Source organism: Carassius carassius, chromosome 32, assembly GCF_963082965.1.
Source record: "Carassius carassius chromosome 32, fCarCar2.1, whole genome shotgun sequence".
NCBI lineage: Eukaryota > Metazoa > Chordata > Actinopteri > Cypriniformes > Cyprinidae > Carassius > Carassius carassius.
Genome location: NC_081786.1, coordinates 13,662,477 through 13,675,543, shown reverse-complemented (window position 1 = coordinate 13,675,543; position 13,067 = coordinate 13,662,477). Strand labels below are relative to the sequence as shown.

General features: G+C 36.0%; 1 protein-coding gene across 8 annotated transcripts in view; it reads right to left on the bottom strand.

Moving 5' to 3' along the window:
• LOC132112770 (ribosomal protein S6 kinase 2 alpha) overlaps nt 1-13,067 on the bottom strand; it is a 60,767-nt gene that overhangs the window by 7,194 nt on the left and 40,506 nt on the right. For 2 of the 8 annotated variants that reach the window (XM_059520423.1, XM_059520422.1), the window contains 9 exons: nt 9,194-9,250; nt 6,132-6,248; nt 2,474-2,555; nt 1,653-1,733; nt 881-960; nt 695-801; nt 518-555; nt 286-428; nt 107-177 (listed from right to left, as the gene is read on the bottom strand). In XM_059520423.1, coding sequence (XP_059376406.1) covers nt 107-177; nt 286-428; nt 518-555; nt 695-801; nt 881-960; nt 1,653-1,733; nt 2,474-2,555; nt 6,132-6,248; nt 9,194-9,250 — 776 coding nt within the window. Of the gene's footprint in view, nt 1-106; nt 178-285; nt 429-517; nt 556-694; nt 802-880; nt 961-1,652; nt 1,734-2,473; nt 2,556-6,131; nt 6,249-8,220; nt 8,584-9,193; nt 9,251-10,769; nt 10,965-13,067 lie in introns of those variants that run through there. The other 6 variants (XM_059520425.1, XM_059520426.1, XM_059520428.1 and 3 more) reach the window with 6 other exon arrangements.

The following is a 13,067-nucleotide window of genomic DNA, read 5'->3' as shown; positions in this document are numbered from 1 at the left end:
AATCATAATGTAAAACTCATTTATTCTTAATGCTTCATTTAAAAACTAATTTGAGAACATTATTTAAAGACTCTATAAAAAAGAACAAGACTAAATAGACCCTCACTTCAGAATAAGATTCATTGTTTCTTTTCTGTCTTTTCCCTGGAATGGCAGTGAACCTGTAAGCATCTCAAACTGTAAAGAGGAGAAACAGAAAACAACTATTAAAGCAATATATATTAGACAAAAAAATAACTGACAGGCAAGCAGGTTTTCTCCACTTCTGCATGAATCTGTTCATACCATTAGTACCCCAAACGACCACCAGTCAGCGCTGTGCGTGTGTCCCTGCCGGTTAACCACCTCTGGGGCCATGTACTCCACCGTCCCACAGAAGGAGTAAGCCTTCTTCTCATGGTCGATAGCCTCCTTACACAGCCCAAAATCTGTGAGTAAAAACAAAACCAAATACACTAATTAACATTATGACTAAAGAATGTCTAAATTCTTTGGTAAACCAGCGTTTTTATTGTACCTGTGAGTTTGATATGTCCCTCTTCGTCCAGGAGGATACTAGAAAATAGAACACAGAAAATGTATTAGTAGAGTTCATGGTGTGTACATGTGTTTACAATGTCAAGCATCTCCTCAGTGAGTTTATGTTTTGTGTGTGTGTGTGTGTGTGTGTGTGTGTGTGTGTGTGTGTAAGTACTTCTCAGGTTTGAGATCTCTGTAGATGATGCCGAGGCCGTGCAGGTGATCTAGACCCAGTGCCAGTTCAGCCAGATAAAACTTCACATCTTCTTCTGTGAACATCACCTGAACACCAAAGAGATGCTCTGAATACAGTGTAGACAAAGAATAGGATATTGCGCTCATTGATATGAGTATTATATACCTCTTTTGACAGCCTGGTGAATAGATCCCCTCCTCTGAGGAAGTCCAGAATCAGATAGAGTTTACCCTCAGTCTGAAAAGCTGAACACACACACACATATACACACACACACACACAAAGAAGTGCGCTTGAAGTGAATCTGATCTGTTGGTCATTAATGATAAGCTTCTACAGCTTCCTTTACAATTGAAGGCCTCCGTCCAGCAGGTCAAATGCAAGATTACGATGTTCAGTTACTCAAATTAATGTAATGACCCGGCAAACATGGACTCTGTACTGTAAATAAATCTTTTTACTCTTTCTGTTAATTTTAGGACCATTTAATAATTCCTTCTTAATAAAATCACATGCAGCACAGCAGTCAATAAAAGACATTTAAAAATGACATTTAAAAAGATCATCATAATTTACTCACCATCGTGTCATTGAAGCATCAAAAAGGATGCAAATGCCAAAAGACCAAAATTTAAGTTGTTATTCACTAATTATCTTCCCATCCAGGAGCTGTTGAATCTGATATTCAGAGTAGGCTGATTTAATTGTGACTAATCATTAAATCAATGAATCAACTAATTCATTTAAATGATCCAACTCAATCTGACTTCAATACTTTACAGTCAATAAATGGATGGCAAGATTTTTGGCCATTTCACGTGACAATTAAAATATGATGACGTCATTTTAATTTTTGTGTAAGCTGTTCCTTTAGGGAAAGGGAAATGGCATGAGCACATATTATTGGTAATGAATCATAGACATCACACTAACTCACCATAATGGAGTTTAACCACAAACGGATGGTTGACGTCTGCCAGGATGTCTCTCTCCATTTTAGTTCTCACACGATCCCTCACTGTGACGAGAACAATTTCACATGGGTTTTAAGGAAATATCTGGCCACAGCTAACAAAGTCAAATTGAGCATGAATACGTTTTTTTTTCTGCAAGCGAATGGGTTAGCAGCAGATTCAAATTAGCGGAAGTCTCAAGCAGAAGTTCATCAGATAGCATGTGTTTGTAAGAAGTGTTGTTATAAGCTCTCATTAGATATGTGAAGGCTCTCTTTTTAGGAACGGAGAGAAAGGAGGAGGAGAGAAGTAGAGATAGCTTCTGAAATTTCAGTGAACTGACACCTGAACCTAAAACCTCAGGTTTGTAAGCATGGTGGGATTTTCTGTCATTGGGGTGCAGAGTAAAAAAAACAGGAAGTAAGTGTACCCGCAGAGGAGTTACCGTTAATCTGTGACCTCGCTGACACTGAAACAAATTCAGATTCAGAGTTGTAGGAATATGCCAAAAAAAAAAAAAAGACAAAATATTGTGTATAGTGACACTGCAAATCCCATCTGATACTATGGGTCTGACAATAATATATGAAAATCTGGTCAATTCAAATGGTAAATTCATGATTTGTGTAATCCTCAGGGTTGGTATCTGTGGTTACACAAAAACTGGGAGTGACACAAGAGTAAATAAAGAAAAACAGGCCAGGAGAACAATTTGAAATGAAAGCAGCTGTTGTTGCAGGGCTGTATTTGTTCGCAAAGGAAGCTTGTGTGGTTTGTGGTGTGTGTGTTTACACTGATGCTGTACCTTTGAGTGTGGCCTTTCTCAAGACCTTCATGGCGTAGAGCTGATTACTGTCAGGAGGGGTTACCTTTCGTACCAAAAAAACCTGTGCACACACACACAAAAAAACATGTTTTCATTCTACAGAGTAATTAAAATGTTGTGCTGAACGTTACTCAAAGCAATTTTGGTTAAGTCCAATTTAAAAGTGGTAGTACACCAAAATATACTGTCATTAATTACTTGCCCTCATGTCATTCTAAACACACAAGATCTTTGTTCATCATCAGAACACAAATTAGCAGAGGTGGAAAGAGTACAAAAATATTCTACTCAAGTAAAAGTACCATTACATTAATGAAATTTTACTTAAGTACAAGTAAAAGTACCAGTCTAAAAATCAACTCAAGTAAAAGTAAAAAGTAGCTCATTTAAAATTTACTCAGAGTAAAAATTACTTAGTTACATTTTAACAGTGGGAGGGAGTCAAAAATGGGACAGGCCAAGAGTGTCAAACTCAGTTCCTGGAGGGCCACAGTCCTGCACAGTTCAGATTTAACCCTAATTAAACACACCTGATCCAGCTAATCTAATCATTTAGGTTTATTTGAAAACTACATGATATCTGTGCTGGAGCAGGGTTAGAACTAAACTCTGCAGGGCTACGGCCCTCCAGGAACTGAGTTTGACACCCCTGGTATAGGTCTATTAATCTCAAACTAGTTGTTTTTAATTAAAGGAATCAGTTATTTAGAATAATAAAACATTTGGGCTGTTACCAGGCAAATCAGTATCAACAAACTCATCTTTTAATGCAGAGGAAATGCAGAAGATTCATTGGAAGTGGCATTTAGATGTATTACACTGTTTAGTGCAGGACAAGAATGCATTTAACCTGCAGTTACAAATGCATAAATAATTTTTTGATATACAAGACATAAAATGTTGAATAATCATTTGAAATGATAAGAAATTAATTATTAAAAAAAAATCAAAAGATACTTTAAATGTGAAATTAAAATGGCCAGTATGTGTCAGCAAGTCACTGTTAATAAGTGAGTCATTGCGATTGAACCGAATCATTTAAACGGTTGCTTCATTCAGGAACTAAACACTGTCACGTTGCTCAGAGATGCAAAACTGTGCTTTGGTGGCTGTGTTTGGAATTATTTTCTGTTGTAGAAATAGAGCTAAAAAAGGCAATATGGTGTCTAAAACGCAAGTCTCTTAATTAACTTGTTTATTGAACTGTTATATATATATGTATGTATGTATATATTCATGATGATTTTTGGAGGAAAAGACGGCATTCTTTGTGTGATTTTGATTTAATGTATGAAATTATATAAATATGTGAATTTTCTGCCCCTATATCTTCAATTTTGTGATCATTCTAAATGCATTTTAGGAGACTGAATCACACAGTGAAAGAACGCACTATAAGCGCGCACATCATTAAAACAAAAAATATGATATTATCGCAGATGATATATATAGCACACTCCTCACCACTGTCTTTTTGGCTAATTTGTGCAAAACCTCTTGCTAAAATGTCAAAGCTTCATTTTAACCACCAATGCAACGATGCAATTATTTAGCTTACCTCTACATTCTTGCGAAGGGTTGATGTCTTGTCGAGATTTTATAAGCTGCTAGTTTGGTCTTCCTAAGCAAGTACAGCTTACACTGCATAATAGAGCATACATATGGCCAGGGGTTCACTTCATTTCCATCGAGTTCAACTTCAGAATATGACGGGGTTTCGTTTTCAGCGGTGTCTGCACCACTAACGCCTGTTTTGACCGTCTGCATCTTTCTTGTGATTTTAGCGCCAGTTTGCCCTCCTGCCCATTATTTACTGACGTAGTTTCCAGGGAGCGATTTTTTTTTTTTTTTTTTTTTTACTCAGTAATTAATGTGTTTTAAAATGTAGCGAAGTACAATACTTTAAACAAAATATACTTAAGTAAAAGTAAAATTACAGATTTAAAAAATTACTTTAAAAAGTATTAGTACACAAAAAAGCTACTCAATTACAGTAACGCGAGTAAATGTAATTCGTTACTTTCCACCTCTGCAAATTAGTATATTCTTGATGAAATCTGATGGCTTTCTGACCCTGCATAGGCATCAACGCAACTGACATGTTCAAGGCCTAGAAGGGAAGTAAGGAGTAAGACATCGGTAAAATAGTGGTTCAACAGTAATTTAGTGATGTGAAGTAATGAGAATACTTTTGTTCAAAGAAAACATAAATAATGACTTTATTCAACAATTTCTTATCTTCCTTGTCAGTCTCCATTGCATGTTCATGAGAGTACCATGACTTCATGCGTGTAGTGCTGCTGATGCAGGAGCCAGCGTTCTGATTTTTTTTGCCCAGCTTTACTTATTTGAACCAGAATATACAGAAAATGCACTAAGATAGATGGATGTCTATGTCAGAACACTGGCTCCTGTGTCGCATGAAGTCGTGGTACTCACATGAATGCACATTGAAGACTGGTACAGAAGAGAAGCAATTGTTAATTGAAGTCCTTTTTTTTTAATTTTTTTTTGTGCATAAGTATTCTTGTAGCTTTATATAGTTAAGGTTGAACCATTCATTGCATTGCTGTCTATGGTGGTTCAGAAAGCTCTTGGATTTCATCAAAAGTATCTTGATTTGTGTTCTGAAGATTAATGTAGGTCTTATGGGTTTGGTTTGGGTGAACTATACGTTTACATTTATGCAATTAGCAGATGCTTTTATCCAAAGCAACTTGCAACAGTGCATTCAGGTTATACATTTTTTTTAACCGGTATCTTTAAGGGCACTGGGATGTTTACTGGTATTAAAAGAATGTAAAAACCTATAAAAAACTAAATTCACCCACAACAAAGGAACTGGTTAATTTTTATTTTATGAGACAAACTTCCATCAGGAAGTTGTATTGAATTGAATGACAGGAAGAGAACTTGTCTGAATTGTAATACAAAGACATTCATTGCCCATAAGTGTAAATATTCACATGTTGTCAAACTTAATAAGCAAAAAATTCCTCAAATGTCTTGCCATTAAGATTAAGTATTGTTCAGAATGGAATATCTTTCCAGTAACATATTATGAAATATTAGTAAATATTATTACAATTTAATACAACTGTTTTATTTGTAATGTTTATTTGTAGTCTTCGATTTCACTTTAATTTATCCTTGCTGAATAAAAATAAATATTTTTTTTCAAATCTTACTGACCCGAAACCTTCAATCAGTAGTGAATATAAATCAACTGTGCATACAAATCAATTAAAATTGGACAAATTTCAACATAAATTATAATAAATATGTTTTTTTGGAAGATTTATTAAAGAATGGTTTGATTAGAAACATTGGTTATTAAATCAAAATACAAAACACAATTCTACATCCCAAAATTAACATTTGATATTGTCTGCTACATTGAAGTAAAAGGAATTTTCTATTTAATTCTGAATGATTATACGGGCAAGTGATGTGCTGGTGGACTGCAGACTCATTCACGTTTGCTCTGGTTCAGAGCAGTAAAACCCTCTGAACAGCATCACTAAATCACCATTAACTAGTTTTTGCTTAACAGTTCTCACGGTTTCTTATATATCTATATATCTTATATACAAACACGTCTATGAATTTTTAAAGTTGCATATGAGACTCTCTTTACCTTTCCAAAGGAGCCTTGCCCCAGCACTTTGAGCAGCTCGAACTGTGAGGGGTCTGCTTTCTCCGCACCCTCCTTAACAACATGTGTGATGTTGATCTCCTTGATGTCACCATCTTCCTACAACACAAGACACAGAGACGGATATCAGCCACAACTTCCATCAGGTTATTTGGTATAAAACATATACAGAGCAGACAGCCGACTGGTCAGGAAGACGAGCTTGATTATTAAAGCTCAAAGCTGGCTTAAGTGGACATAATCTCCAATGCTGGGGGTCAATGAGCGATAAGCCATTTTCTTTAATCATTTCACAGTAACTGCTTATCTTGTCTCATAGAGCAGATTATTATCTATACGTCACTGACTGGTCTTCACTATTTCAAGATTGAATCAATACTGTCAATGACAAATATCTCCTGGGACCTAAACAACATTATGAAATCTGAATTAGGTTCAGAGAGGGATTTGGTTTACAAAGGGCCACCTATATAATAGCTATATTATTATATGAAGGATTCTGTTAGGGATCAGTTGCATGTGTAACTTGAATTGAACCTGCAACTTCTGTGTTACCATCCAAGACCATTAAGGCTCCACCGCCACCACCACTTGTTATTCAATAGCTATTTTGCAAGTTTCAGCAGCAAGGGTGCAGTTAAGATGAGTGAGGAAAAGTTCCCGAGAAGCTCAAGAGTGTGATTTAAAGACACATAGAAAAACACTTTAAACCTATCAGATCAGAGAGTGTGATGACTAGCAGTTTATCCTTCATTAAAGCTGACAGTAAGCATGTAGGCTTTGCTGAAAGTTGTAAATATGTTTAAGAGGAAATGGTTAATGGTCAAAATTAAACTGAATTCTGAGAACATGGTTAGTACATGTAGTAAAAGCACACAAACACTTGTCACTAATGAGCACTACCATATCAAACCCAGTTAGACTATTATCAGATCTACTTAGAAATACAATTCTGACTAACTGACCAACAAAATTATCACTGGGATGGAAAAACGACCAATACGTCATTAAATAAATCATTTAAAGGGATTTTCAAGCTAAAAGTAGAAGTCTGTCATTGTTTACTCCTCCTGAAGTTGTTCCAAACTTGTATGGCTTTATTCAATGGAACACAAAAGATATTTGAAGAAATATTTTTTTCATACAGTGGAAGACAATGGTCATCGAAACTTCCCAAGTTCCCAACATAATTCAAAACAACTTATACTCTACAGAAGAAGTCACACAAGTTTGAATGACGTGTGTGTGTGTGTGTGTGTATATATAATAGTATATATATAATTGTATATATATATATATATATATATATATATATATACAAGTGTATATATATATATATATATATATATAAAAGTGTATATATATATATATATATATATACACACACACACACACACACACACACACACACACACACATATATATATATACATATATATATATATACACACACATATATATATAGATCTCTGAAGACAATCAGAAAAGAAAAGTCTACAGCAAATTCTAGATGGATGTTAGAAATTCAGTTTGTTCACCAACTTCTCTGCACATGAATCAATTAGGCCCTAAACTCAGATTAATTAATTGATTTCTTTAAAGACATTTACAAATTATGATGACACATTCATCTCATTACTTTGTAATATCAATTTCAAAAGAGTAAATTGCAATTTAAAGAGCAATTTGCGAGCACAAGTCAGCTGAAGTTCAGAAAAGGAGGATTTCAGCATTTGAAAGGCATTAGGGTGTTGCTTACACTTGTATCTCTGAAGCACATATCATAACTGTTTTCCTGCAGATATACCACAACAAAGATGCATTTGATGTCTTGTTTCAAAGACGACCAAATTTAAGCGGCAAACATCTGACAAAATCAAAAGTGTCTGACTTGTAAAATGACAACTAATTAAAGTTAGTTTACATATACATACAACCAGTGTGGCCCTATTCAACAAAACAAATGTAACGTATAGTCTTGCAATCAACCATCCTAGCAACAAACAACAAACTACAACTCCTCTACAAAGCAATGCCACTATACTGTGTGTGTGTGTTTGTGTGCACTGACCGTCCACGTCGTATGTTCATCGTTTAAAGCTGCACTAGACTGAGCCGAGTTTGTGGTGCTGTTGGTCTCCTCTCTGGACTGAGTGGCATTCGCTAAAGCCTTACTGTGCTGCCTCTTGAACAGGTAGAGCCTCAATAACTGACTGACTTTAAACTTCCTCTTCTCTTTCTCCATCTCTTCATCCCCCCTCTAGCCAGGGTATTCCACTGTTACCCCCATCCACCTGCTGTCGGTGCAGCCATGGACAACAAAACTCATCCCAGAGAAGGAGTGAGCTGAGTCTGGCAGTGTGTGTGTGTGTGTGGAGTCAGGGTGTGTGCTCTGCCCTACTTGACAACTACAGTGAGGCACGCAGGAAGAGGAAGGAAGAGGCCGAGACTGAGACCTGAAAACAGAACTGGTGAAAGAGAAAAAACAAGCGAGAGAGAGAGAGAGAGAGAGAGAGAGAGGGAGGGAGGATGTAACATAGTAATGTGTGACAGATGTGCTAATAAAGATAGAAGAAAAAAAACTATATATTAGGAGAACTTAAAAAAATATTTTCAAGTTATTTTAATTAACATTACTGACAAGAAAGAAAAAAATACACAGATATAGAAAAAGAAAGACAGTGAAAAAAAATAGTTGCCCAAGATGTAGCTCAATGACTGTTTCCCTCGGGGTGGACACTTAAATGCCCATTCTGTCCCATAATGCCTTGCTGATTTGCCCTCTCACTCCCAACAGAGCTAAAAATACGGTGGTGCTTTAAAACAGGTTTCCCTCTGACCCTGACCAGTCCAGCCTGATACTACAAGTGGAAGTCATAATCAAAGAAACAACAGACACTAAGGAAAGCTATCAAAGGTCAGTTTTAGGCATGTCCCAGTGCTCCTCTTCCTCTACTGTAAATCCTGTTAGAAGCCAAGCTGACAGACAGTGTGACAGAGCTCAAAGACGAAAGAGGCGGGAGCAGAAAGCTCAGAAATCTTACCTTCACATTGATACCAGCAAACTCTTTCTCTACCCAGGTGATCTGTGACTTGTACTGCTAATGAGGGGTTGGGGAGGAAGAAGCGAACAAAGAAAGAATCAAACTAAGAACAAAATTAAGGTTTTCTTTACACTTTCACTCCTGTGAACTGATGGAGCACCTAAGAATTCAAGAAATTGAAAGTCTATTCTAAAGTCAGTAAAAGCTTTGGGTGAAATTGACATTGCTATGTAATGATAATCTTCCTCTTCAGTGGGTAGAACATTCACTTTGGTCTGAACCGAGGACTTAAAGGCCCAGGAATAGGACATAGTTCAATTAGGACATTCAAGTAATTTGTATAAACATGCCTTAGAAAAAAGCATTACTGGTGTGCATTAAGACAAAACAAAGGCACTGACATGTTTTAAGATCTGTCGGTGCAAGTTTCTTTAAGATGAAACAGCTCAGATTTACATTTTAGTCTAGGACTAGACTTAAGCTTTGTCTGTGAAACCGGAAGTATATGTATACAATTCAATTGGACCAAGACTGCATTGTTCAGACAATCTCAAATCGATTGTTTTAGTGCAGATCTGGGCATGACTGCTTTGCTCATATATTCCTGCAGGAAACAAACTAAAGGAGAAACATGCCTCTGGTTCTGAAATAATAAATTCTCAATCTTGATGGTAAATAAATGATAGCATTTTCATTTTTCATATGAACTATCACTTTAATTGCTGTAGTAAAGAACTTAATTTAGTTGTTCATTGTTGAAACGAAAACACTTCCTGTTACAGCTGAGGTTGAGAGAAGGAGAGAAACTTCTCTAATATTTCTGCTGTCACTTTTTACCCATGCCCTTTAAACACTCAACACTGTGTAACTATATATATATATATATATATATATATATATATATATATATATATATATATATATATATATATATATATATATATATATATATATATATATATATATATATATATATATAAAAGGACTTATTTTATCTGTCACTTTACTTTCACTCTGCCTCAAAATGACTAATATCACAACACACAAGCCAAGAGGGAAAACATATGCAAAAAAATAGCACTTCCGCTGTCATTATTTTGTGATGAGCACATCTATCCATGTAAGCTCTCCATTACGTACAGTTGAACTAAAATGAATCGTGTTTCTGACAGAAATTCTAACTGGACAATTAATAACCGATATATAAACTAAATGAGAAAACGGAGGATTTAATACCAAATATATTTTTTGCAATGCTGAACAACCCACAAAGCTACAGGCTGCAGCTTTCTGCATTGTAAACCAGACGTTTCCTGTTTCAGAAATTTTCAAACCAGTTCGGTCACACAGAAAAGTCATAGCGAAACAGCTTACAAACGAGGGACGTGCCCACAAAAAACTTGATGAAAAATGTTAAACAAGAAAAACATTAAGGGCAAATCAACAGAAGTCACAACATAGAAGATAACGTCCCATCTGGACCTCTCGTTTCTAACCACATAAGAACAGAGCGTGTTTCCTGTAGCTCTCATCTCTCATCCTAAACAAACCCCTCTACCCCTCTACTCTTGATTACCTCTGGTGAAGGACAAGTACACTTGCCTGTTGCATGCGTGGCTTGGTGCGGAAGATATGCCTCCACATCTCCACCCTGATCCATGTCACTAAGGACAGAGGCTTCAGCGAGGGCTGTCCGTCACAGGGCTCTCTGTCTCTCTCACACGCACACAGACCTCTTGAGTCATTAGAAATGGGGAAATGTCGAAAAATGCAAGGGACAGATGGGTGATGTGTATTTATGTGAGGAAATGGCGAAAACTTTTGATTAAAAACCACATGAGTCACTCAATTCCTTCCTTGGTATTGACACAGATGTGTTTTCACACTGGCTTTAGCTTCGGAAGAACAAGCTCAAGCAAATAGGTGTCATTTACCATGCGGATATGCGCCTACCGATTTTTGTTCACCACTTGCGTAATCTACTTGCATCTTCAACAGTTGAGGGGTTATAATGTTGTTTCAGTTAGAGTTAGAAGAAGCTAATTTTTTAATGGTGCTGTTGTCATCAGTGGTGGAAAGTAAAAGCAATGACCTAATATTCCCAGCAAAATATTTTATACACCAATTAGTAATATTTAGTATTTATTAGCTTATCTATTTGGATTCCTAGACATATTGGCCTGGAAAATCACAACTTTTAATTTTCCGTCTGTCTTAGACCACGATGTAACTACAGAAGAGTCAAGTTTTAAATAGGAAAAATATAGAAACTCTTAAGGTCATTTTTGAGCGAGAAGCTAACGGTCTAATCAGATTCAATGAACTACGCTAAGCTAAGCTAAACGTCCTACCGCCAAACCCTAAGATCGGCTGAATGGATTCGAAAATGGTAAAACTCAACTGTTTAACTCTAGGGGAGATGGAAATTAGCTTATTTTAAAAAAAGTGGAGTGTTCCTTGAAATGTGTCTTTAAACACAAGAGAAAATTTTTTCAAACTTTTAAACAACGGTGTAGATTATGTAAAAAATGTTGCATGTTAGTTTATGATACATAATGCAGTAATGTAAAAAAAAAAATTGATAGCCTGAATGCGCTGTAAGTCGTTTTGGATAAAAACGTCTGCTAAATGCATAAATTTAATTAAATTTTTAATTTAGTAATTCATTACAATGAATTTGTAATTTGAAACATACTGTACAAATTTGAATAAAAACAAGAACTTTTTAAAATACGTGCTCAAATTTAATTCATATTTATGACCCTTTACCAGCACACTGAACGCTTCGTGACTTCCCAAGAAGTTCTACACCTTCCCCACTTATGGAAGCGTATGGGTAGCAATATTCAATATGGGATATAATATGCAAAATGACAATGCAATATGTAAAATGACAATGCATTTCTGTATTTACATTTACATTTTCCAGTACATTTGTGCAACGTTTGGTGCAAAATGAAAATTTAATTACATAATTTTCATTTGCCATTTCATACACCAGTTTTAATATGTAAAATGAAAACTAATTTTAATGCTTTATAAGTTGCAAAATTAAAATGAAAATGTATTACAGAAATGATTAGATATGTATAACATGTTCAAGCAAAAACGGTGGCAAAATTATCATTTAAATGCTATTTTTCTTAAATCCATTAACACTTACGATTGCATTTTCATTCAGTGTCCCGCAATGAATGTAGCAAAATTCAATGTGCACATTGAAAATGCATTCCGAGCCGATCACGTGTCCGCCCCCTCGCGCCATGTCAATCACTGCGTGAACAAGGTGGGGCTTGCAGAAGGTCAAGAGACTCAAATCTCAAGAAGAGGATTCAAGTGAGAGAACATGGACAAGACAGTTGGTCCGTGTACGTTTTGATTATTTCAGTTTATGGCTTTAATATTTCATTCGCACTGGTGGGCGGTGCTGAAACGCTCCTTTCATCTGATTGGTCGAATCGCTCCACCTTCAACTCTGTCTTTTCATTCTTTCAGGCAGAATAAGAGTCAGTGCGAGTGAAGCACTGTAATGTCTGAAACCACCGCTCACTGTTAATTAGCATAATATTTGAATCAGATGTAGCTGGGCACATAATTCATGCTGCTGAGACCTGCAAATTATTTCTAGGTTGTAGTATTGTATGAATATTGTCCCACTGATAAATACAGTGCAAATAGTTCTGTCTCTTTGGAAAAAAGTGAAGTGGAAATAAAAATCAATAATAGACTGTCTGTAAAGTGAAAGTGACGTGACATTCAGCCAAGTATGGTGACCCATACTCAGAATTTGTGCTCTGCATTTAACCCATCCGAAATGCACACACACAGAGCAGTGAACACACACACACACACACACACACTGTGAACACACACC